General features: G+C 39.7%; 1 protein-coding gene across 1 annotated transcript in view; it reads right to left on the bottom strand.

Moving 5' to 3' along the window:
* The window catches only part of COL4A3 (collagen type IV alpha 3 chain), a gene marked incomplete at its 5' end in the record, with an annotated part of 120,583 nt that overhangs the window by 37,363 nt on the left and 59,887 nt on the right, over positions 1 to 23,333 (bottom strand). The window contains 21 exons of the mRNA XM_080670483.1: positions 727 to 797; positions 1,752 to 1,847; positions 2,332 to 2,424; positions 5,933 to 6,097; positions 7,654 to 7,689; positions 8,805 to 8,889; positions 10,635 to 10,676; positions 11,594 to 11,647; positions 11,916 to 11,960; positions 13,163 to 13,222; positions 13,610 to 13,672; positions 15,639 to 15,716; positions 15,942 to 15,983; positions 17,632 to 17,667; positions 17,793 to 17,855; positions 18,250 to 18,327; positions 19,461 to 19,487; positions 20,302 to 20,355; positions 21,050 to 21,112; positions 22,118 to 22,162; positions 22,717 to 22,761. Coding sequence (XP_080526609.1) covers positions 727 to 797; positions 1,752 to 1,847; positions 2,332 to 2,424; positions 5,933 to 6,097; positions 7,654 to 7,689; positions 8,805 to 8,889; positions 10,635 to 10,676; positions 11,594 to 11,647; positions 11,916 to 11,960; positions 13,163 to 13,222; positions 13,610 to 13,672; positions 15,639 to 15,716; positions 15,942 to 15,983; positions 17,632 to 17,667; positions 17,793 to 17,855; positions 18,250 to 18,327; positions 19,461 to 19,487; positions 20,302 to 20,355; positions 21,050 to 21,112; positions 22,118 to 22,162; positions 22,717 to 22,761 — 1,341 coding nt within the window. The remainder of the gene's footprint in view (positions 1 to 726; positions 798 to 1,751; positions 1,848 to 2,331; positions 2,425 to 5,932; positions 6,098 to 7,653; positions 7,690 to 8,804; positions 8,890 to 10,634; positions 10,677 to 11,593; positions 11,648 to 11,915; positions 11,961 to 13,162; positions 13,223 to 13,609; positions 13,673 to 15,638; positions 15,717 to 15,941; positions 15,984 to 17,631; positions 17,668 to 17,792; positions 17,856 to 18,249; positions 18,328 to 19,460; positions 19,488 to 20,301; positions 20,356 to 21,049; positions 21,113 to 22,117; positions 22,163 to 22,716; positions 22,762 to 23,333) is intronic.

Here is a 23,333-nt window from a genome sequence, read left to right as displayed (position 1 = left end):
AGTCTGCGTTTGCTTTTGGGTAGAGTTGTTTTTGTGTCAATCTTAATAGAAAATGTCAATTTTAATGAAACATGTATTTTTTAGACACTTCTTTGGCCCACAAATATAATTTTAAGCTTTTTTTCTTTTTTGGTAGCTAGACAATACAATTCAATGCAACACACACAATAATATAACTCAATATGATACAATAATCATCACAATTCAGATTCTGTTAGAATATTGCTAAATTTTAACATGCATCTCTGGATAATTTAATATATTTATCCACATGTAACTTTCTGATTCGCTATTATAATCAAAATTTAAATTTTTAACAACTTTATTGAGGTATAATTTACATATAAAATATGTCCTTTGTAAGAACACAATTCAATGATTTTTAAAATAAATGTATATATCTATACTACAAATACCACAGTCCAGTTTCAAAACATTTTTATCACTCCCCCAAATTCCCTTAAACCCATTTGCAATCAATTCCTCAGTCCTGGGCAACCACTCATCTGCTTTCTGTCTCTGATACTATTTTAAATGATTATAAATTCATTATTTCATTCACACATCATTCGTTCACTCATTCATTCATTCATTCAACACGTAACTGTTAACTGCCTGCCCTTTGCCAGGCACTAAACCAATAGCCTGTGTGGTGCAACCATATTTCCAGCCAGAGTATTCCATTCTCCAAATTGAGATTAAAGCTTTATAACCATGAAATCTTACTGGGTATCCTGGGAGACCCACACTTCCTGGGGACCCCGGGCTTCCTTTAATGCCAGCTGCCCCTCGTCCTCCTGCAAAGCAGTGAATTGGCAAATATTCATTGAACACCAATTCTAAAGGTAAGGCAGAGTGTGAAAAAAATAGGGTGTTTTCTTCTGAGCAAAGAAAGACAATATCTATTTTAAAACATACGGTGCAAGAAGAGAATGGGAGTACATCACTAGGATAACAGAAAATGTAAAAAAAAAAAAACACAAGAGCTCAAAAATTTTAACTTCCTAAGATTCTTGTCTTTATAATTTTAAAGAGATATATTTTTATGATGATAAAAGTAATACATGCTCAATGTAAAAAAAAAAGAACAGAAGTAAAATAATGAAAATCATCCATAAATCTACCATCAGAAGACAGTATTTGCTAAAATTTTCATGTATGTTAGTCTAAAATTTTATATCCATTAATACATACACATTGACAAATATATACATTTATAGCTTCACTTTAAATGGGTACACAATAGCCTATTGTGTGGGTGAACCATAATTTATTCAGCTAAGTGCTGTTTTGGGACATTTAGATTGTTTTTTCAAATTTAACTGTTGTAAACAATGCTCCTATAAATACCTTTAGATATTTAATTCTCCAAATTTATCCAATTATAGTCTTTACAATAAATTCCTAAAAGTTCAACTGCAGGACCAATGGGTACAAAATCTTCTAAGACTTTGAATATCTGTTGTCAAATTGCATTTTGCTGTACAATTTTAACTTCCTATAGGTATTTAAGCATCTCTATAAAGATGATTTCTTTAGAAGATCTTTTGAATGAATTTCAGGCCAGTTTATTAACAAATATTTGTTCAGATTTATTTTTTGCCATGATATATATATTTTTATAGTAATTCCAATGGTTTTACTGCTTATATACAGTACATTATTTGAGCTGTAGGGAAGCCAAGGAAAACATCATCCAGTGAGTTGACCCTCTGTACTTGCAAAAACACTTGTCTGCAAATCATGTGTACCTGGGGTTCCTTTTACACCATCAAATCCCGGCAGTCCTGGGAGACCCGGAGGCCCTGGGACACAAGGACAGTCTGTGCACACGAGGCCTGGCTCCCCTGCAAAGAGAGTGTGCTCAGTTACTCAGACACCCACACCACGTCCGCAGAGAGGACAGGGAGTTTCCAACTGCACAATTCTTTCTTACATTGAACATTCTTCCATGTAGTGAAAATCATGTAGGACATTTCACATATTAATAAAAAACTTTTCATCTATTATATCTGCTTACTTTATCCCTCTGAGCGTCTAGGTGCTCTTCGACAGAAACTCCTGTTTAGTGTAAAATAGCTACGATGTCCGTGTTTCTCTCTTCCAGTGCAGGATGAAACTCACATTCTAGGAATAGCCAATGATTTATTGCATGGTTGCTAAATAAATGGCTGCTTTACAGATAAAAGAATACTTTTAGCTAATTCCTTTGGAAAAGAAGCCATCTCTGACTGCCTGCTGTTTGGGATCATTGTTGCCTCAGGGAGAAAAAAAGAGTGATAATGATGGTGATGAGAATGGTACTAGAACAACCCCATTGATTGAACCAACCTTTGCGCCCATCAACACCTGGGATTCCTGGAGGCCCCACATGGCCTGGATGTCCACCTTGTCCAGGGGGACCTTTGCGATATATGATGTCACCTACAAAAAGACACTGGTTTTTAAGACATTTCTTTAAGTGTTCTCTTTTTCAACTAGCAAGCATTTTAGTAATATGTATTATTGTATATGCTTTTCTCCATTTGTTTTGGAAGCTGAGTCCTTCGAAGGTTAGCTGCAACTGAAAGGCTGAAGTGTGTTGACCGGCCTTTCCTTTCACATCACCCACATGTGATATTTATATGGTGTTTCTCATTACACACAAGCAACCCATTTACCTTATTATACTATTTCCAATTACTCCAAGACTATCCCTTTAGCATTTTTAGGCAAAGGGTCAAATCTCGTGCTTCTGTGCATATTGAATACGCGATACGTATCTCCTTGATATATTGTAGATGATTAATACGTACCGAGGGGAAAAAATTCTGACTCAGGATGTCCCCTGTTTCCTCCTCACTGCTTGTTCACACCGACTGAGTTTCTCATTCTTAAAGCAGTTCTCCAAGAAAGCTCTTCCCAGGCTTCCACATATTATCTGCTATTATAGTGTTACCATGAATAGCGACTTCTCTTAAACTATTGTGTTCTATAACCTAATTTTTGGTCTTGCCATTTCAAATACAGGTTGAAGGCAATGCTGATGAAATTAAATATTTAAAAACAGTACCTAGAGCTGCCCAAAATTTCATTGCAACAAGATAACACTGGAAACACTTAATTTGGGTAGAACTTGGTGTGCGTTATATTAGGTCTGCTTGACTGTGAAAAGAATGCCCTTTTGTGATCCAGCTTTCTATGTCTTCAAGATGACTGGGTAGTTATCTTTAAACAGTAAAATCAGATGGCAGTGTTATACTTAATGTAGACTTATATATGTACTTACACATTTATACATTTATATGTACTTAACACATGTTCATACTCATTTCATACTTAATTCAACAAGTAGTTGAATATCTACCATATTCCATCCCCCTGTAAGCAAATGATGGGGCTTAAAACAGCAGAGAAGACATAGTTCTTGACCTCAAGGAGCTTTGATTCTTGTAGAGGAAACTAACCAAGACAGGGCAATGTGAAACATTCTACAACTGGGCTAAGCATGAGTGTTTAGGGTGCAGGCTCAATGAAAACTGTCTGCAGGACTTGAATTTGAAGCTGCAACTGGGCGGACAGACAGATGTCGCTTAGCAAGAGAAGATAGCAAGCCAGGGCAGTCTCCAAGGGGAGAGGGAGTGGTACGGGGGCCAGATACTGACTTTAGCATCCATTTGGTACAAAAACTGTGCACATCAGGCTTGCCATCAATAAAATGAGGACACGGCCCACATCTTGAGAAAGACTTGGAGGACTAGGAATTGTTAAAATCTGTAGTAGAGTTTTAGTTTAGTTTAGTTTTGCTTCGTTTTCCATATAGGTCTTTACTGTAACTTGACAGATTTATTCTTGGACATTATATCCTTTATTAATGGGATAATTTCTTAAATTGTCATTGGCCTAAAGAAATGCTTTTATTTTATTTTTAAAATATTGCTCACATAAACAGACTCTTAACTGAACTATCTTAGTAATACTAAAAGTCTTCCAGATTATTCTTTTGGATGTTCTACATTTGTAATCATCCTATCTAATAAAAGAGCAATATGCAAATTGACCGTACCGCCCCTACACCCACAAGCCACACCCACCAGCCAATCAGGAGTGAGTATGCAAATCAACCCAACCAAGATGGCTGCAGCCACGGAGAAAGCAGGAGGCTTGGGTTTCCCTGGTGATGGAGGAAGCCAAGCTCTCGCAGCCCTGGCCTGCCTTGGCCTCTGTTTAAGGCTACAAAGTTTCAATTATAGTAGATAAATAAATCCCAACAAAAATGGCTGTGGCCACGGAGCAAGCAGGAGGCTTGGCTCCGCTCAAGGCTACAAAGTTTCAATTGTAGAAGATAAATAAATCCCAGATACCAGGGCCTCCACTTGGGATGCCAGGCGGTGTGGCCAGCCTTCAAACCACCACAGGCCCCTTGCCCAGGCCACACCACGCCATAAGGGAACCCTCACCCTGATCCGGGACACCCTTCAGGGCAAACCAGACGGCCCCCACCCATGCACCAGGCCTCTATCCTATCTAATCCTGTATAATAAAAGAATAATATGCAAATTGACCGTTCATTCCAACACACAAGATGGCTGCCCCCATGTGGTCAAAGATGACTGCCCTCATGTGGACACAAGATGGCCACCACAAGATGGCCAGCAGGGGAGGGCAGTTTGGAGGGACCAGGTCTGCAAAGGAGGGCAGTTGTGGGTGATCAGGCCAGCAGGGGAGGGCAGTTGGGGGCGATCAAGCCTGCACAGGAGGGCAGTTAGGGGTGACCAGGCTGGCAGAGGAGGGAAGTTGGGGGCGACTGGGCCTGCAGGGAAGGGCAGTTGAGGGGGACCCAGCCCTGCAGGGGAGAGCAATTGGGGGCAAACAGGCTGGTAGAGGAGTGGTTAGGGGGTGATCAGGCTGGCAGGCAGAAGTGGTTAGGGGCAATGAGGAAGGCAGGCAGGTGAGCAGTTGGGAGCCAGCAGTCCGGTAGGATCGGGCCTAAACGGGCAGTCAGACATCCCTCGAGGGGTCCCAGATTGGAGAGGGTGCAGGCTGGGCTGAGGGACACCCCCCTCCTCACGAATTTCGTGCACCGGGCCTCTAGTATTGTCTATAAAAACTGTCTCTTTCCTTTCAAATAGTCCCTGACACAGAAAATTCTTAAGGCTATTACGAGAGTTGAATATAAATCATAAGACCTGCCAGGCTCCTGCCAGGAAGGGTATTTAAAATACAAAGAGTGACCTATATTTTCATAGGTTCTATGTAACTATCAGCCAATACAGATGCCAAGTGGCTATTCAGAGAGATGGAGAGAAAAGGACACCTGAACCTGGACCTCCAGGTACCACTTCAAATCCTGAGGACCCCAGCTCTGTGGTCTCTGACCCACTCCACCTGGCAGCATCTTGTCTTGAGTCCATACTGCACACCTACGGCCTCTTGCTCTGGGGCTTCCCTGCTGATGCCAAAGCATGGGATGCCCTGAGAGCCAGGCAAACACAGCCTGGAGATGTGAGGGGTGGGCAGTCCAGTGCTGTGGGAGCACGTCTTTGACTCAGGAGAAGTAGAAGCTGGTGGATAAATTCTTGCCTCTTTCTCCCCTGGGACAGGTTATCCTGAGACAAAGTTACACAGCTTCTCGGAAGACAGTCTCCAGGGACTGAACAAAGAGTTGCCCTTGGCCTCGGCCAACTTGATAATCATCACTCCTTCCCTGTCCCATAACTGGTGTCCCTGTCTCTCACTCTGCCGTCTGTGGTAAAGCTTTGCTGCACTTGCAGAGTAGTCATGCCACCGTAGTTGTTTCCACAGACAGCTGATAAAATGAAACCAGTGGAAAGCTAACTGCTAAGATCCACACAGGCTGACAGCCAAGTTCTAAGTCAGGCCCTCTGCCTCTGATTTGCACACACCTGTCACTGGGCAATGTACACAAAATGGACCCATTAGGCATCTTTACCTGGTGGTCCTGGAGGTCCCGGCAGCCCTGGGGGGCCTGGTGAACCAGGACAACCCAAGGCCCCGGGAGACCCCACTGCATTCTTTCCTGGGGGTCCTCGCTCCCCTTTACTTCCTTTCATGCCTGGTGGTCCAGGGGCTCCTCTGAGGCCAGGCTTTGATGACCCTTGGGGGAAAATAATCATTTTATTATATTTTAATTTTTCCCTGATTAATATATGATTATTTTCAATTGAAAAATGTGATGTATTCTGATTTATAACAGTTGCACCACTGAAAGGTATATTGAGCATATAAAATTAAGAGTATCTTCCTTTCTTCAGGTGACCTTGTTAAATGATCACAGTACAGCGGAGCTCAGAACTCTCCATGCCCACAAGCTAATTTATGTCGTTGATGACAAGAGACTGAGACAGAGTTTGAGATGCACAGTAGTCCTTTTATTTAAAAGGACTTCATGAGAATTCTTCAATCTATGCTATTTTGTAGACTTTTAAATTAGAGACTATGAGATGCCTACTTTGTAGTGTCCCAAAGAAGAAAGAAAGTTGTAATTGGACTTCGTTCCTGCCAATTGTCTTAGATATGGAAGGGTGTGCTGGGGGAGGAAGCACCTCCTGGGAGAGACGCCAGGCCCGGTGGTACAAAATGCATTTCATCTTATCTCTCCTAAGATGATGAGGATGTGAGGAGGGGGGAAGTCTTGAATCTCTGCCTCAAAAAACGGTTTAATTGTTAAGCAGAGAAATTACTTCTGGTTATTGAGCAGAAGGATTTGGGCATAAAGGTAAATGCCTCTGATTGACACTGTTTTAGAGCTTTATAATTTTCACTCCCTGGCTTTTTGAAGGAGCCTATCTATTCATTACTTAGGGGCCAGGCATGTAGAAAAAAGTCTTCTGTAACCTTCGGCCAGACCTCTGAAATATCATTTTGTCCCATTTTAACTTCAAGAGACACTCACAGTTTATAGTTTGATGTATATGTTTTTATCACATGCAAGTACATGCACTATTTATCCATTCACCTATTTTTCCAATAGGATGATAATATATACATACTTCTGCAATCTGCTTAATTACAATTAATTTTCCAAATTAGGAACTAGTTTGAATGTACATGGTATAAAGAAAAATATAATGGGTGGAAAGGTTTATCAAATGTTTGCTATTTTTTTCTTAGTTTCTCTTCCTTTACAAAATGACACATTACATCATTACAGTTATAATTGCGGCCTCTGTGGAACCATCTTTGATTCTATTTCTCCTTCCTTTCTCAAGAGGCAACCACACTAATGACTGATGGATGCTACTACACTTTACGGAATTGTCTGTTTCAATAAACAATATATTGTAAAATTTAAAATGTCACATAAAAAAGTATAACCTATGAATTCTTATGCAACTTGAAAACTGATTTTTAACCAAGCTAATCACCATCAAACTAGTTTTCTCTCTCTGTGCCTCCTCCGAGTTTCAAGGCTTCTTCTCATATTCCCAGCTTGCTGTCTTACACTTAGTTAAAACCGCTGAGAAGTGAAAAAGAGCATTTCTACAACACTCTGTGTAATTTTCCACTTCCTTTTCACAAGTAAGAATTTGCAAACACTTTTATACCAATTAATGAAAGATTTTCCTTCTGTAAATAATGCAAACTTACTAGAGCAGTGCATTTTACTTTTTAATAGCATTTCTGTTGATACCCGGAGAAATATGTACCTACCAGGCCTTCCAGGATCTCCGGGGGGGCCACTGGGACCTATGAATACAGAACAGCAATGAATTGCTTACGAAGAAATAAATACCTTGTTGCCCCATTTTTGCGATCTTGGGTTATAATATAATAATAATTAATAATAAATAATTTCTATACTTTTTCTCCATTCTCATATAGATAAATATTAGAAAACTTTACTTATTTAGACAAACTGCAGAGAAGAAACTAATCTCAGATATCATTTTCAAATAATTCAGCAGAAACTCACTAAGAGCCTGCTCTGGGTGTACTTTGTGGGGATGGTTCAGAGACAAGAAAAGCAAACAGCTGGAATTGTTAAGGATCTGTAGTTTGGGCTGGTGTCCCACCTCAGATTGCTTCTAGCTCTAACATTGCCTTGAAAAAATCTATATCTAAATGTATCTGTCCATTTATTTAAATACACTGGGATTTTTTCCTTTAAGCACACATCTCTTTTGAAATCTTATTTAAACCAATAATTTGCCTAGACTAGTGTTCTCAATCCTGCTGCATGTTAGAATAATCTGAGGCGCTTTCACAATCTGCTCATGTCCAGAGCCTTCCTCCTGACAAATCAGAATCACAGGGGGACCCCTGATGTGGGCATCAGTGAAGAAGTCCCAGGGGTTCTAAGGCACAGCCAGAGATAAGAGAGCGCCGAGACCTTTCCAATCCATCAAAGTGGGGTAGAAGATAAGTAAGTGTGTCTTTAATTCATGGTGCCAGGCATCAGGAAAGCAGGGCTTCAGTCACCCCTTGCTACTGTTGGTGTGGATTTGCTCAAATTCCAGCCATTCAGGTCTCCATTTTTATATCTGTAATCCCGCTGAGATTACAGATTTCTTACACTCCCTGGTCGTGCCCTCGGACCATGTTAGTGTCTGCTTGCCAGACTTGAACTTCGTGATTTCCTGCATGAAGTTAATTTAATGACTTTTTGGTATTTTCATTCAAAAGTTTCACATAAAATTTTCAAGTTTTGTATGGAAATTAGGAGACACCAAAAATACCACCATCCATAAAAATGAGAAGACTTCCCTTCTCCCCCTGAAAATTCTAAGTCTATAAGCACATGTTGTGTTACCTTGAAAGATGAAAATGGTCAGCAAATGCTTCAGGAAGAAATTTATTCTCACCCTGTGGGCCACGAGCTCCTTTGGGGCCCGGAGGGCCTGGAGTTCCCTCATCTCCCTTTACTGCGTATGCATCATAATATTCTGTCTTAAAGGAAAAAGAAATGAAGAAAATGAAAGAATAGCTATTTATGGACATTCACCAAATGCAATGACTTCAATTTCTTCTTTTTAGCCAAAATTATACTTTCCTCATTTTTCTCAATTCATAGGCTTATGTGTTAGCAGAAATAGGGTAGTCATGTATATGGGATGAATAAATTTAAAGATAGAAGTTGATATTTCTGTATGGCATCATATATTTCATTTATATTTATATGTACATCCATACAGACAGATATTTATGTATGTGTGACTATGTACACAGATATTAAAGTTTCACAAAATAGTGACTTACTTATGAATATGATCAACTCTGATATTTTTATTCTGTTCTATTTCACTTTTTGAAAATGCTTGTCCTGATGCACTGAATTTATTTTATTCTCAGACCTACACATCAAACAGTACTCTATTGACTGTTTCTTTAACTTTCAGGACACCATTGACCTACACTAAGTACTACTGTTTCTGACATATTCTATGAACCTACTTCTGGTCTCTTTATCTACTTCCTAAGCAATTTCCTCTGATGGTAGTAGATACTGCCGTTATATAGAGTTGAACATGAGAAAATACAGAGTAAGCTAAAAATGCTTAGATTTCTTCTAAAGTGCAATTGGAAAAGTAGGTTTCACTTAGAATTCAGTCCATTTATCTTGAAGAGAAAATGAAAATGTAAAAGGCTTTTAAAAACCTCTGTTTTTTTCATATTTACATGGGGCAATACTTTGTTAACTTGTTTAAAGATGAGGTAACAAGAACTTTGTGGTTAAACAATAACTAGAAAATAACAAAAAAGAATGCATAATAGCAATAATAATGTAATAATCTCCTTTGTAAAATCCACAATGACCTCTTTGTGCCTGCCGAGTGTTGGCTAAGAGCTTTCACAAAATAGCCCGTTTCATCTTCCCAGCAACTCCATAAAAGTGTTTTGGGACTACTCGCGTTTGAATCATTTGCTTGTAGTATAAAGATGCAGGTTTCGAGGACCCTCCTCCAGTTACTGAGTTAAATTACTTGGTCTTAGGGGCCTGAGAACTGCATTTGCAATAGGACAGCTCCTCTCCCCATGACTCTCGTACCATACACCGTACTGTCAATGAAGAAATGGCGGCCCTGCTCAGCACATCGCATGTGAGGACCACTGTCTTTTGAGGGAGGAGAGGAACGGATTATCAGGACTCAGAGCCTGGCTCCCTTTTATTCCTTTCCTTAAGCTGCAGAATCACAGAATATAGAATGTGGCCACCCTGCAGCCAGAAGCTGACAGCCATCACATCCATGTCCTCCCTGCAAGGAAGAGATGGCCTGCTGAGATGGAGCTTGGGGAGGGTGATTGGTGTTTGCTGGCCCTGCATGAAACCTGGTTGAGCTTTTCCTGCTGCCTGAAGGTGCACTTGTCATGACTAGCTGGAGAGGGTGGAGCTGGCTCCCTCACCCCTGGGTGGTCAGCTGTCCTCCTACTCTATTCAGGATGCAGGATCCCCTTGGGCCAGATCTGATCCTTCCTCCCCACAACCCAGGATGGGTACTACTAGTGCATATCAAAGACCAAAGAACCAAGTAGAAATATTTGTCCATTGTCAAATAATAACAACAGCTATTGTTTTGCCTTGGTTTGATAAAAAAGTAAATACTATAATCTCTATCATAACCATTAATGAGAGATCCTGATTCAAAATTTCCTTGATTAAATATGACATTGACATCGTCTTTAATGATACTTACTGGGCCACGAAATCCTGGAGGGCCAATGTCCCCTTTCCACCCCTATGGCACAAAACAATTACAATTATGGGTACATTCATCAAAAGTATTTACACATTTGGTAGACTTAAAAAGCAAAATGCACAGGTAAACAATAAATCAATGCTCAGAGTAATGTTATTTCTATGTAATATACAAACCAAGTTATAGTGAGAGGGACATTGATTTTAGATGATTTTCCTGGAGGGCTGTAGCTGGGTAAAGAGTCCTGTCAGCAAGGTTCTGCAGAGGTGGTTGTTCTGGTGGTTCTCCAGATTTCTTTCATGCCACTCCCTTCAAAGGGTGTCCACATGCATTGTCCACTCTGCAGTTCTCTCCCAGATTAGTGGAACTGGATCGCCAGGCTATGGGTTGTATGCAGTTCCCAGAACCCCAATGGTAACCAACCCCCTTTCCTATCTACTGAAGAGGGCATTTCAGAATTCTACTGGAAGTGGTATTATTAGAGGATAAACCTTGAATTTGCACATATACCTACATATGGAAATTATTTGAATATGTCTGCAACATGTTGTCAGAAAGAAACAATGTGGAATACACTTCACAACTAACTGATGATGATTTTTCAGTGTGTAATGGCCCAGCTTGAGACTCATGGAGCCACCTATGCTTATGCTTGACCTCCAATGACCCGAAACTTTCTACAATCCCAGGCCTTTTCCAGTTCCTTCCTTGTGGGGAGCTGAAATCTCACTGGTCCTAAGCTTCTACTACATAGAATAAATTTAATATCTTTTCCAGTAGACAGACCTTCAAGTGTTTAAGTTGCTACATCTCTCATTTCTTATTAAGTATACTAAGGTATTTTAAAGAACACTGTTTGCAATTTCTTGTACCTAGTTACAGAGTGGGCGGGGGGAAGTGGGCAAAACCTAACCAATTGAAAAAGGCTGAAGATAGAACATGAGGAAGGGGATTACCTTAATGCCATCTTCACCTCTCAACCCAGGGAAGCCCCTGCTACCTTTGGCTCCCTAAAGAACAGAGCGAAGAAAATGGGTCAGAAGACACATGAATCAATTTCTTCTGTTGGAAGTAGAAGAGTTTGAATTCCTTTCTGGAAAAAGAAAATGTGCTCAGTTGATCTCTCTTTGTAGTGTAAAATTATGGTTCTCAAATGTAATTTTTAAAAACTACATGTTTTTGGTTAGTTTATAACTACTAAGTGACTCTCAAAAAAATCCTTCTTTATCTAATAGGATTGACATTTTCACTAAGTCAGCAGGTAAACCATGCCTTTACCTCAGTGCCAGGGAAACCAGGGGCCCCGTCTTTTCCAGGTTTCCCCTAAAAAACAGATAAAACAAAAACATGTACTCTAGTAAATGTGGATAATATTAATAAACATGGAAAACTTAAATGAGATAATCATCTCCTCTCAACCTCAGGCAAGAAAGCTTGACTGATGCTTCCCTCCCAGTTATTAGAAGGACAGATATTAATCACAGAACACACAAACATCTCCTCTTGCAGGGAAGGCAGAGACCAATGGGAATGGGAAATAAGGAAGAAAGAGAGGAAATTAAGAGCTAAGCTTAAATTGATACTGTCCATCCAAGTTTGGGAGGAAAATCAAGCAAGCACTGAGCTGAGAGGTGGACAGGAAAACACAAAAAGTGGAAGGTTTCACAGTCAATTTATTTATTTGAAATGTTGCCAGTTCTATGAATTCCAGATGTGCCTGTGTTTAAATATATGTATAAAAAGTATGTTGCAATGTCCAAACAGATAGGGCTCTTGGATAAACTATTATGGTATTTACCCTCCATGACAGAATTAAAAATCATACTGGTTCAATATTTCTTCTTAGAAAAAAAATACTTTTCCCAGTATATACTTTTTAGAGTTTTAAAATAATATGTGCATGTATTTAAATCTTTTCAAAATAGAGCTGGGTGGGAGAGAGGGCCCCTGTTGCTCTGTCTTCCCCGTATCTCACTTCTCATCACAGTGTGCCCAGTACCCTGTGGAGCTGTCCTCTCTCTGTGTGGTTCTGATGGGGCTGTCAGGCACAGGAGCCCCCTGCCCCACTGGCCTGGCCAATCATGGTATCTTTTATTCCTGAACATGGTCACTTTTCCAGAATTAAACACATGACCCAAGCTGAGCCAATCAGAGTGATTCTGTGGGATTTTACATATGGACACACTCTTTCTCCTTGGATGCTATTAACCTGACGTGGTCTGTTGCTACATGTTGCTCATTCTCTTCATTGCCCTCTACAAGGAAGATCATTAGGTAAAGGAGAGAATGAGGCAAACACACAGAGAGGAGCAGAAGAGAAATGGAGAGAGTCCTGCCCATGTTGTTTCAGTCTCTGGAGTCCTTGAACTTCTCAGATACATGAACAAATAAATTTCACTTCCCAAACCTTTAAACATTTAAAAAAATCTAAGCTAGTTTGAGTTGGCCATCTTATACTTGCCACCCAAAGAGTGCTAAATGCTGCCCAATAGAGGCGACATATGACAATGAATTTCCTAGTTTACCTGTGAACCAGGTTCTCCAGGGGCACCTTTTTCTGATCCATAAGAGTCTCCTGGTGGTCCCTGTATTAATGAGAGTTATGTCAAGTTTTACAAATTATTGATTTTTGACTTACATTGATTTTTATTCACCTTTCCCTTCTGATTATTCTGCTACATTTAAAAATGTTGAAATGATGGGTCATCTAAGAGGGAATTCTTATTTATGAGTATTAATTAAAAAACAGATGCTAAAAAACCAGATACTGAAAATAAATTCTAAGATGGGTGAAACAGTGCTAGGATTTCAGCTAGAAGTGCCATAAAATAATTTCTATGTTCATGACTTCTGTGGTAAAATACTATTGATCTTTAGCTAATCTTAAGATTTGAAGATAGGTCAGACATTAAAATGTTCACTAAGGTTTTATTTTGTGTTTCAAAGGAACAACATGACGCTAAATGACCTACTCTGGGTCCAGGAGGTCCGGGTTGGCCCATGGCGCCCTTGTCTCCCTTCTCCCCTTTGAGTTCCTGCCACAAAAACAATTTAAGGTCATTACAAACAGATCAAACAAGATTTTACTGCTTATACTCGGAAAAGTCCTCTATCTGTTCAATACACTGGATTTACAGAATACCTATGTACTTCCTGTTAACACGACACATTATTATTTTTCACATTTTGAGTTTTATACCAATAAACCCACTGAAGTCATATACTATTTTTTAAAAGAAAGTATCTTTTTTTTAAATCAAACTACATTAAACTGAGTTCCTGAATCAGCTTTCTATAAGCACAATCACATCATTTCTAATGTGTTTTACCTTCATTTTTAATATATTGAAAAGATTTTTAATTGCGATCAATTATTTTCTGAGTTAATGTTACAATGAGAATTTTATTTCTTAATCACATTTGTTTTTGCTTTTATCATGTTTTATTGATTATATTTTTTCCAATGTGCGTCTTTTCTTGAGGGCATCGTTTCTTTCAAACTCATTTCCTCCACCCTGGGTGATATCTTCCAGATTTAGATTTTTGTCAGGATAAGGCAGGGGTCCTCAAAGTACGGCCTGCGGGCCACATGCGGCCCGCCGAGGACATTTATCCGGCCCGCCGGGTGCCGCTGCCTGTCCTGCTTAGCAGCCGACTCGTCCCGGGCCCGCAGTGTGCATAGGAATTTGTTCATAGTTTTCTTTTTAAACTATAGTCCGGCCCTCCAACAGTCTGAGGGACAGTGAACTGGCCCCCTGTTTAAAAAGTTTGAGGACCCCTGGGATAAGGTATTTTTTCCTATCAATTTTCAGCCAATAAAGTTTTAAAATTTATTAATTTTATTTTTGTTAATTACCTCTGGAAAATTTAGTTTTTTTTCCCTTTAGGTCAATTCCCCCTTCCCCCCACCCCAGTCTTTGATGTGAATTATTTTTTTGTCATATTACATTTTACTGTTTTGTTTTAACTTTTGTTTTGAAAATTTTTATTGTTAAAAATTATATTGAAGAGTGATGGCTAAAGGGTTTCTCTTTGGTGTAATGCAAATATTCTAATTAAGTGTGGTAATAGTTGCAAAATTCTATGAATATACTGAAAGCCATTGAATTATACACTAAATAAGTCATTTTATGGTCTGTGAATTATATCTAATACAGCTGTTAAAATTCATTATTACTAAAATCCATGAATTGAATAAAGAAGATGAATTTTATGGCATATGAATTACATTTCAATCAAGCTTTTATTAAAACACAATTAATTATAAGTTTATAAGATAAAAGTGTTTTATGCTTATTTCTTAGTTAATCCACTAGAAAATTGTTAGCTACCTCCTTGCTTCTCCATCCCCCTTCCCAGACATTCCAGGATCAACCTAGTGTCAGGATTGGTGTATGATATTGTGGTGCACTTCTGAGCATTTGATTCAGCTCTGTACTCTGAAAGCAAATGTTAATGTCCAAATACAAGACTATAGTATCCTTGGAGAGGAATGGGGCCCAAATTATCATTGGGATTATGATGGCAGGATAAAAATGTCCCTTATAATTATGACACCCTTCTATCCATATCTTTTTTTTCCTTTCCTTTTTATTTTATTTTATTTTTTTAAATTTCTTTATTGATTAAGGTATTACATATGTGCCCTTATTCCCCCATTACCCCCCACCTCCCATTCATGCCCCCACCCCCCTTCCATCCATACCTTTAGGTTCTCACATCCAAATGGCTCAGAGCTGCACACCCAATTTGTAATAATTTATTCAAAAATACTCACTAAATACCCACTCTGTGTTAGTGACAATGAGAAAGACTGAGAGTAAGGTTGAGCCAGATTTCACATTTTCTGGTTCATGAGTATAAAATAGGGAAGGAATAAAACCTTGAGGCTCAGTAAGGCTGAGAGGATTGGGCTGAGTGGGGATTAGGTGACAGAATTTATAAAAAAAAAGGTAAGGGAAATGGAAAGGCACAACCCTAATAATAAAATTGAAGAGTTACCGTTCTGTTATCTGGGCCAGTCAGCGTCACAATAACAGTTCCTGGTGATCCAGGAGGTCCTATTAATCCTTTCACACCCTAAAGATAAATATACTCAAGAATTAAAAACTAAACCACATTATCTTTACTATGTTTGAGAGAGCTACTTTTCCCCATTAGTGCTCTTGTAAGAAAACAGCAAACGAAAGTTTGAGACACAACAAATGCATTCATTTCAGTGTGACTTACTGAATAAAATGTATAGCTAATTGCTATGGAACTTCAAATATCTTGCCCACAAATAAACCATAGTATTTAAATTACCCGCTCTCCTTTTGGTCCAATCACATTATCACCCATGTGACCCTGTAAGAAATAGAAAACCAAATTATTTTTAAAAAGGAATACGAATACATTTTCTAAACCCTTTGAAGTTCTAATATTTGTAACTAAACACTTATATTTTAACTTTTCCCCACAGGGTCACAATTGTCATTTTATTTAATCTTGGAATAATGTATTATTTTTTTAAAATTATAGTTGATATATAATATTATATGTTTCAGGTGTACAACATAGTGACTCCACATTTATATACCTTATGAAGTAATAACCACAATAAATCTGGAACCATCTGTCATCGTACAAAATTGTTATGATATTACTGACTCTGTACATTAGTCCCCATCCTATATAATAAAAGAGTAATATGCAAATTGATATCACTCCAACACACAAGATGGCCGCCCCCACATGGTCAAAGATGGCTGCCCCCATGTGGACACAAGATGGCCGGCAGGAGAGGGCAGTTGTGGGCGATCAAGCCAGCAGGGGAGGGCAGTTGGGAGGGACCAGGCTTGCAAGGGAGGGCAGTGGGGGGCGATCAGGCCTGCAGGGAAGGGCAGTAAAGGGTGACCAGGCCAACAGGGGAAGGCAGTTGGGGGCAACCAGGCCTGCAAGGGAGGACAGTTAGGGGTGACCAGGCTGGCAGGGGAGGGCAGTTAGGGGCAATCGGGCTGGCAGGGGAGCAGTTAGGCATCAATCAGGCTGGCAGGGAGTGATTGGGGGTGATCAGGCTGGCAGGCAGAAGCAGTTAGGGACAATCAGGCAGGCAGGCAGCAGGCAGGCGAGTGGTTGAGAGCCAGCAGTCCTGGATTGTAAAAGGGGTGTCCAACTGCCCGTTTAGGCCCGATCCCACTGGGACCGGGCCTAAACGGGCAGTTGGACATCCCTTGAGGGGTCCCAGATTGGAGAGGGTGCAGGCTGGGCTGAGGGACACTCTGCCCCCCACCCCCGCCGTGCACAAATTTCATGCATCGGGCCTCTAGTATCTTTATAACAAGAAGTTTGTACCTTATATTCCCCTTTACTGTTTTTACCCTCATCCCACCCCTCTAGCAACGCTCAGTTTGTTCTCTGTATCTGTGAGTCTGTTTCTGTTTTTTTGTTTGTTCATTTGTTTTGTTTTTTAGATTCTGCATATAAGTGAAATCATACAGTATTTGTCTTTCTCTGTCTGGTTTATTTCACAAAGCATAAACCCTCCAGGTCCATCAATGTTGTTGCAAATGAAGAGATTTCATTCTTTTTTTATTGATGAATAATATTCCATTTATCTGCTCTTCTTCATCCACTTATCTATATATGGACACCTATGTTGCTTCCATATCTTGGCTATTATAAATAATGTTGCAATGGAGTACATATATTTTTTTTATTTAGTGTTTTTTTTTTTTTTTTTCAGATAAATGCCCAGAACTAGAATTGCTGAATCACATGGTAGCTCTATTTTTAATTTTTTAGGAACCTCCATTCAATAGCCTACACATATCTGCATTCCCACCAACAGTGCACAAGGGTTTCCATCTGTCCACATCCTCAACAACATTTGTTATTTACTGATTTTTTTTTTTTTAATAATAGCTGTATTGACCCATGTGTGGAATCAGACTGGGTTTGGCTTTCTCATTGGGTAGGATGTTATGGCTGATATGACCTATGAACTGTAATTTACCTTAAGTCCCGGAGACCCCATGGTTCCTGGCAAACCCTAAAAAAATCCACAAATTATAATTATAGCAGGAAATGCACCAAGCCCGAAAACCGTTTAAATGTTTAAGCTATAACTCTTTCATTAGTTTATAGTGTCTACAGCAATGGCGATTTAGTACTCACAATGAATCCCGGAGGGCCAGGTGGGCCCACAGGTCCAGGAAAACCTGGGAGGCCCGGCAAACCCTTCAAATTAAGAGACAAATAAGAAGAGTAAATGTACTTCTTACCTACAGACAATACCCATTAAAATATTTTAATAAAACCTGAGGAGCATGACACCTTCCATCTATGGCTGCAGTTTAAGTAAAACCCAGTTATCTACTATCATGCAAATTTTATGATAGAGCTATTACTTAACATCACAGTTTTAAATTGTGTTCAGTGTGTGATACAAGTCTAGCCTTGTTTTTTAACAAATACAGAGAGAGAGAGAGAGAGAGAGAGAGAGAGAGAGAGAGAGAGAGAGAGAGAGAGAGGGAGAGAGGAAGGTGGAAAGAGAGAGAAGGACACACACAGACAGGAGAAAATGGAGAAGGGGCACCGAGGATGGTAGGACTGCTCTCTGAAGTGCTTGTACCTGGACTCCTGGAGCTCCTGGCAGCCCGGGATCCCCTTTTCCATCATGTTCGATACCTTCTCCTTCAGCAGGAGCACCCTTGAAAATGAAATTCATTGAACATAATCAATGTTATATCTTTAAAACCCCTTTACATGCTTATTCAAGGTCATGCCACTTCCAGGATAAAAGTGCTTTCCAGTGTGAATGAAAAAGGGGCTACATCATCAACCTGAAAGGCTCAGTGACCAAAAGTAACCACACAGGATGGTCTGTTCACAAATTCTGAACTGGGTAGGTCACCTCCCAGGCCTATAGCTTCCTTAGCAAAGATCAGTTTTTACCTTAGGTGAGCCCTGTCCCTGTTCTTATGCATCTAAGATGATATAGCTTTGAAATGTCAGAGTCATTTTCTTTTCTAGACCTCCAAAGGCACAATTGCTGACACTAGAGTGTGAGATCATAAGATCCTCATTGTCATCCTGTTGCCTAATACCATCTCCATGTGCTGTAGATGTTAACTATCCTGTACCCATCCATGTGAAAGAAGTTTCTCTATTTTGCTTTGTGTCCAATCCTAGAGATTCCCTTGCTTTGCTTTTCCCCACTCCCTTAATGTACCACCAATGGGTTTCATGTACCTTCCTTATGTCTCCTCCCTTTATTCTAAATTCATAAAAGAAACTGCAAAACTGCCTTCTCTGCAGCATTTTCTCAATCCTTTGAGAGCTTGCTCTGGGCATGTCTTCAAAAATTTGGCTCAAACTCTCACAAAACTTGTTTATAGGTCTGGATGTTCTTTCATTGATACCAGGGTCTATACTTAGAGAAATGGCTTAGTTATCTCATTTTGAAGAACTCAAAGCATTTTCATAGTTTCTAAAATTAACAATTTACTGTGCAAGGAAGTAAAGAAGACACAAGGATGATAAAGGGTTTCCCAAGATATCAGAATTGGTGGCAATTCTGGATGTGAAATGTGGGTCCGAGCCTCGAGGCCAGCTCTTATCTCCCAGACTCTATTTCCTTAAAGGATGATAAGAAACTTGTACACTTATGACGAGAAATAGAAGACGTTGTTCAATGGAAATAAATATCATGTCCCAAGTATTATGGATTCTGGATTAATGATGCAATCTCATTTGTAATTTTTATATCTCATTATTTTATAGAAGGCTCTTTCATATGTACAATTAGAGATGTTCAATAATAACATACCACAGATGTCTTACCTTTTCTCCTTTTAAGCCAATGGCACCCTAGGAAAGAAAGTGGCATATTAACCACTAGACACAAATCAAGTAAACAACATCCCACTTCTCCCTCTATTCTACCTTCTCCCTCCACTGTGTACTTCTTGCTGCCTTTACAACATGCTCAAGTCACTCCCATTTAGACAAAGTCTACCCTAAATCTTCCCCTCCCCCCACAGGACTGCCCTTCTTTTCATGTCATCTGCACACCTCCTGTTCTGTTCATCTCTGACTCATTCTTCAGTCCCACAGCTGCCACCTGCTTCTCTCCATGATGGACGTCTCCCTTGCTAAGTTCTGCCATGACTTTGACATTGCTACAGTCAATGAAAAAATGTCAGTTTCTCTCTTACTGGACTTCTCAGAAGCATTAGGCAGCTGTCTGTCTGTCACTGTCCTCTACTGAAACATGTCTTTCCTGCTCTTCCATCATACATGCCTCCTGGTCTCCTTCTACCACCAGGGTCATGCCTCCTTCACAGGCTTATTCTCCTTGACCTAAAGGTTACATGCTGGAGCTCTTTAAGTCCTGGTTCTAAGCGACCCTCCTACCCCATACTCTCACTCTTTGAGTCACCCCCTCCCAGTCTCTCCTCTGCCTACTACTCAGCTTCACTGTATTCCTTTAAAGTATAAGAAAGTCTCAACATGTAAACCTGAACTCATAAGTTATTTGTTCATTCATTCCCCAACTATCAATTTAGTGTTTACTAGTACTATTGGCTGCACCAGACATCCCCATGATGGATTTCAATACATGGCCATTCTGAACTTACATTTCACTTTCTGTTTCTGATGAGAGTTAGAAATGAAAACCTACCGGGAACCCTGGGTAGCCTGGTGTCCCAGGAAATCCTGGGAATCCTTGCTCACCCTGGAAGAAAGACCGTACAAAACTTGTCATTCTTCTTACTTGATCTAAAACAGCCTGTTGAGATATTTTCCCTGTTTCTCTCTTCCAACCCTGCAATGGTAAAGCTAGACAAAGTAACCAAAGTTCCTTATGGTTACTGGTTATGAGTATGAAGGTCAGAAAAACCATTATCTTAATTGAAAACAGTATTAAAATCTATTGTTTCTCAAATTGTGCATTAATGGCGAAAGCTTAAGTGTGCCAAGAACTTTTTAATTGCTGTTTCCTTGAAAGCTCAGTGATTAGTTCTTTCTTGGCCACCACTCTGGGAAAAGGAGCAGGCAGTCAGGAAACGGAGGAGACGAATGAACATAGGAAAGCTCAGTCCTCCTTCTCCAAAGACATATCTTGTATTCCCAGCTTGAGTTTCTGATTTATATACACTCACTACCTCAGATGAAAATAACTCGTTATCTTTCTGTGGGCAAATAGGAAAGAACTTCCTCCAAAGACAATCAGAAACCAAGGCATAGGAAAAAAGGAAACAGGTAGGTTCCTGGTTCAAACATCACATTTCTCCCCTGAAGACAAGTACCATTGGTTCTGGTTAAAAGAATGTTTCCAGGAAAGTCTAGCCCACCTCATTGCTACTTCAGCCTGATTGGCTCATTCAGCAGAACATGGACTGATCAGGTCCTGTGTAAGAAGTGCATACCTTAGAACCATTGCATCCTGGTAAACCAACAGGACCGTAAGGTCCAGGATAGCCGGGGCTGCCCTGAAAACAGAGTAAGTTTCAAAAAGGAGAAGCAACCAGACCCTGGGACCAGGTGGAAACAGCGAGGAAGCCGACATGAGGGAAAGGAGGAGCTAATTAGGTAGTTATTTAAATATAAATGATTATTTACATATTTAAGTAGTAAATGTAGTCATTTTGAAAATAATTTAAACAAAAATAGCAAATAAAATGGGCTAATTAAAACAAAGAATTGTCAAGTGAGGTACAGATATTATAAATAAAACAAAGGCCTTTCTATATAACACGAAATCCCTTAACATGCTGTTTTAAGCTGGGGGAAAGGAAAGGAAAAAGAAGAGGGAAATGTGCACAGAGGTAACTATTTTTTTTTTATTGTTTGAAGTATTACAAATAGTAGTACATATGTCTCCTTTTTTTTCCCCATTGACCTCCCCCCGGCCTCCCCTACCCCCCAGTACATGCCTTTACCTGCCCCCGCCCCCAGTGTCTTGTATCCATTGGTTATGCTTATATGCATGCATACAAGTCCTTTGGTTGATCTCTTAGCCCCCCCCCCCCCCCACCGCAACCTCCCCTGCCTTCCCGCTGTAGTTTGACAGTCTGTTCAATGCTTCTTTGCCTCTGTATCTATATTTTCCCCATTTCTTTCCTTTAAAAAATCTTGCCTCTGCGGACTAGAAATAAACATATAAGAGGTAACTATTTTATAATTATATGTTATTAAACAGTTGTTCTATTCTATTCTTTCTATTCTATTCTATTTTTCTATTCTAGTCTAATCTTCTGCTTTATTCTTCTATTCTATTCTATTATTCTACTCTAGTCTATTCTAGTTTTTCAGGAAATACAATTTGATTTGTATGATCTACCAATCCACACTAACATATTATGCTAGTCTATTGTGCCATTTTCATCATGTAGCAAATTTATCAATACCTATTTCCTTATGCTATTGATTTAACATCTATATTAAAAAGAGCTCACTTTTTATTTTTTCAGTTATACATTTCCCCCATTACTTACTGGAAGTCCAGGAGGACCTGAAAATCCTGGCAATCCAGTTATTCCCTGAAGGCATAGAAAAGGGAAGGGTGGCAAGAAAAACACTTGAAATGTTCAACTTATAAACAGAAAATTATTTACCATTCCAATAGCCCCGTCCTGCAACTATAATTTGGAATGGCTAAAAACTATTTAAAAAACAAAAAAAGGTTTGTCAAACTTTTGTAAATCTTACATTTATATCAATTTTAAAAAGAGATGATTACAATTGTTTTAGATTTTTGGGGGTAGACTTTAAAGGTGTAAATTGATTAGAGTCCAGTGCTCCAATCTTCCATGAACACCAATATGTGTGTGTGTACACATTGGTGTTATCAACGCCCAGTCCAGACACAGACATCACTCCAGATGGTTCTCTCATGCCTTTTCCATCAGTTAGTACCAACCCCACATAGTCACCACTATCTTGACTTATACCATTATAATTTTGCCTGTTCTTGAACTTCATCTATAGAAGTGCACCATAAACAATGTACTCCTTCATGATATTTGTATAACTTCTACACTGCAGTGCTTTTTTAAAAAAAGAATTCATTAAGCAATCAGGTTGGAATACTAACCCTTACACCTTTGGGACCAGTGAGTCCTGGAAGTCCTGGAGCGCCCTAGATCCAAGTGGAAAACAAAAGTAAACACCAAGACAATTATTTGGCATCCCCAAACCCCATAAATGAAAGGTCCCAGTTTTATTGACATACCAAAGAGTTTTGCTCTTGTGATTATTTCATAGTGAACATGGTTCACTTACTTGCTTGTTTCATTGGAGCTAAAATATTTACCAGTAAGGACAGACAGAGAAAGTTTCCTTCAAACCCTTGCTACTCAAAGTAAGGGTCTAACATTAGCGTCATCTGGGAGCTTGTTAGAAAAGCAGAATCTCAGGGCCCCCACCTCCCAGACCTATTGATTCAGATTCTGCATCTCAACAAGATGCAGTGATGATTCCTGTTCACATCAGTGTCTGACAAGTTCTGTGGTAAACCCGCCCTGGAGCCAACAGCTGCTGGGGTCTGATAAGAATGAGCGACAGTTGCAAAGGTGGTTGAGGACAGCAGCCAATGTTTCTGTGCACGAGAAATACTTCATTAACAAAATGTACCTGCCATGCACAGATAAATACTCAGCCAAGCAAGGACTGCCTGAATCAGAGATAAGCTTGCTTTGGGCGCACAATGAG

Source organism: Plecotus auritus (assembly GCF_963455305.1).
Source record: "Plecotus auritus genome assembly, chromosome: 5".
Taxonomy (NCBI): domain Eukaryota; kingdom Metazoa; phylum Chordata; class Mammalia; order Chiroptera; family Vespertilionidae; genus Plecotus; species Plecotus auritus.
This window is presented reverse-complemented; position numbering and strand designations above follow the sequence as displayed.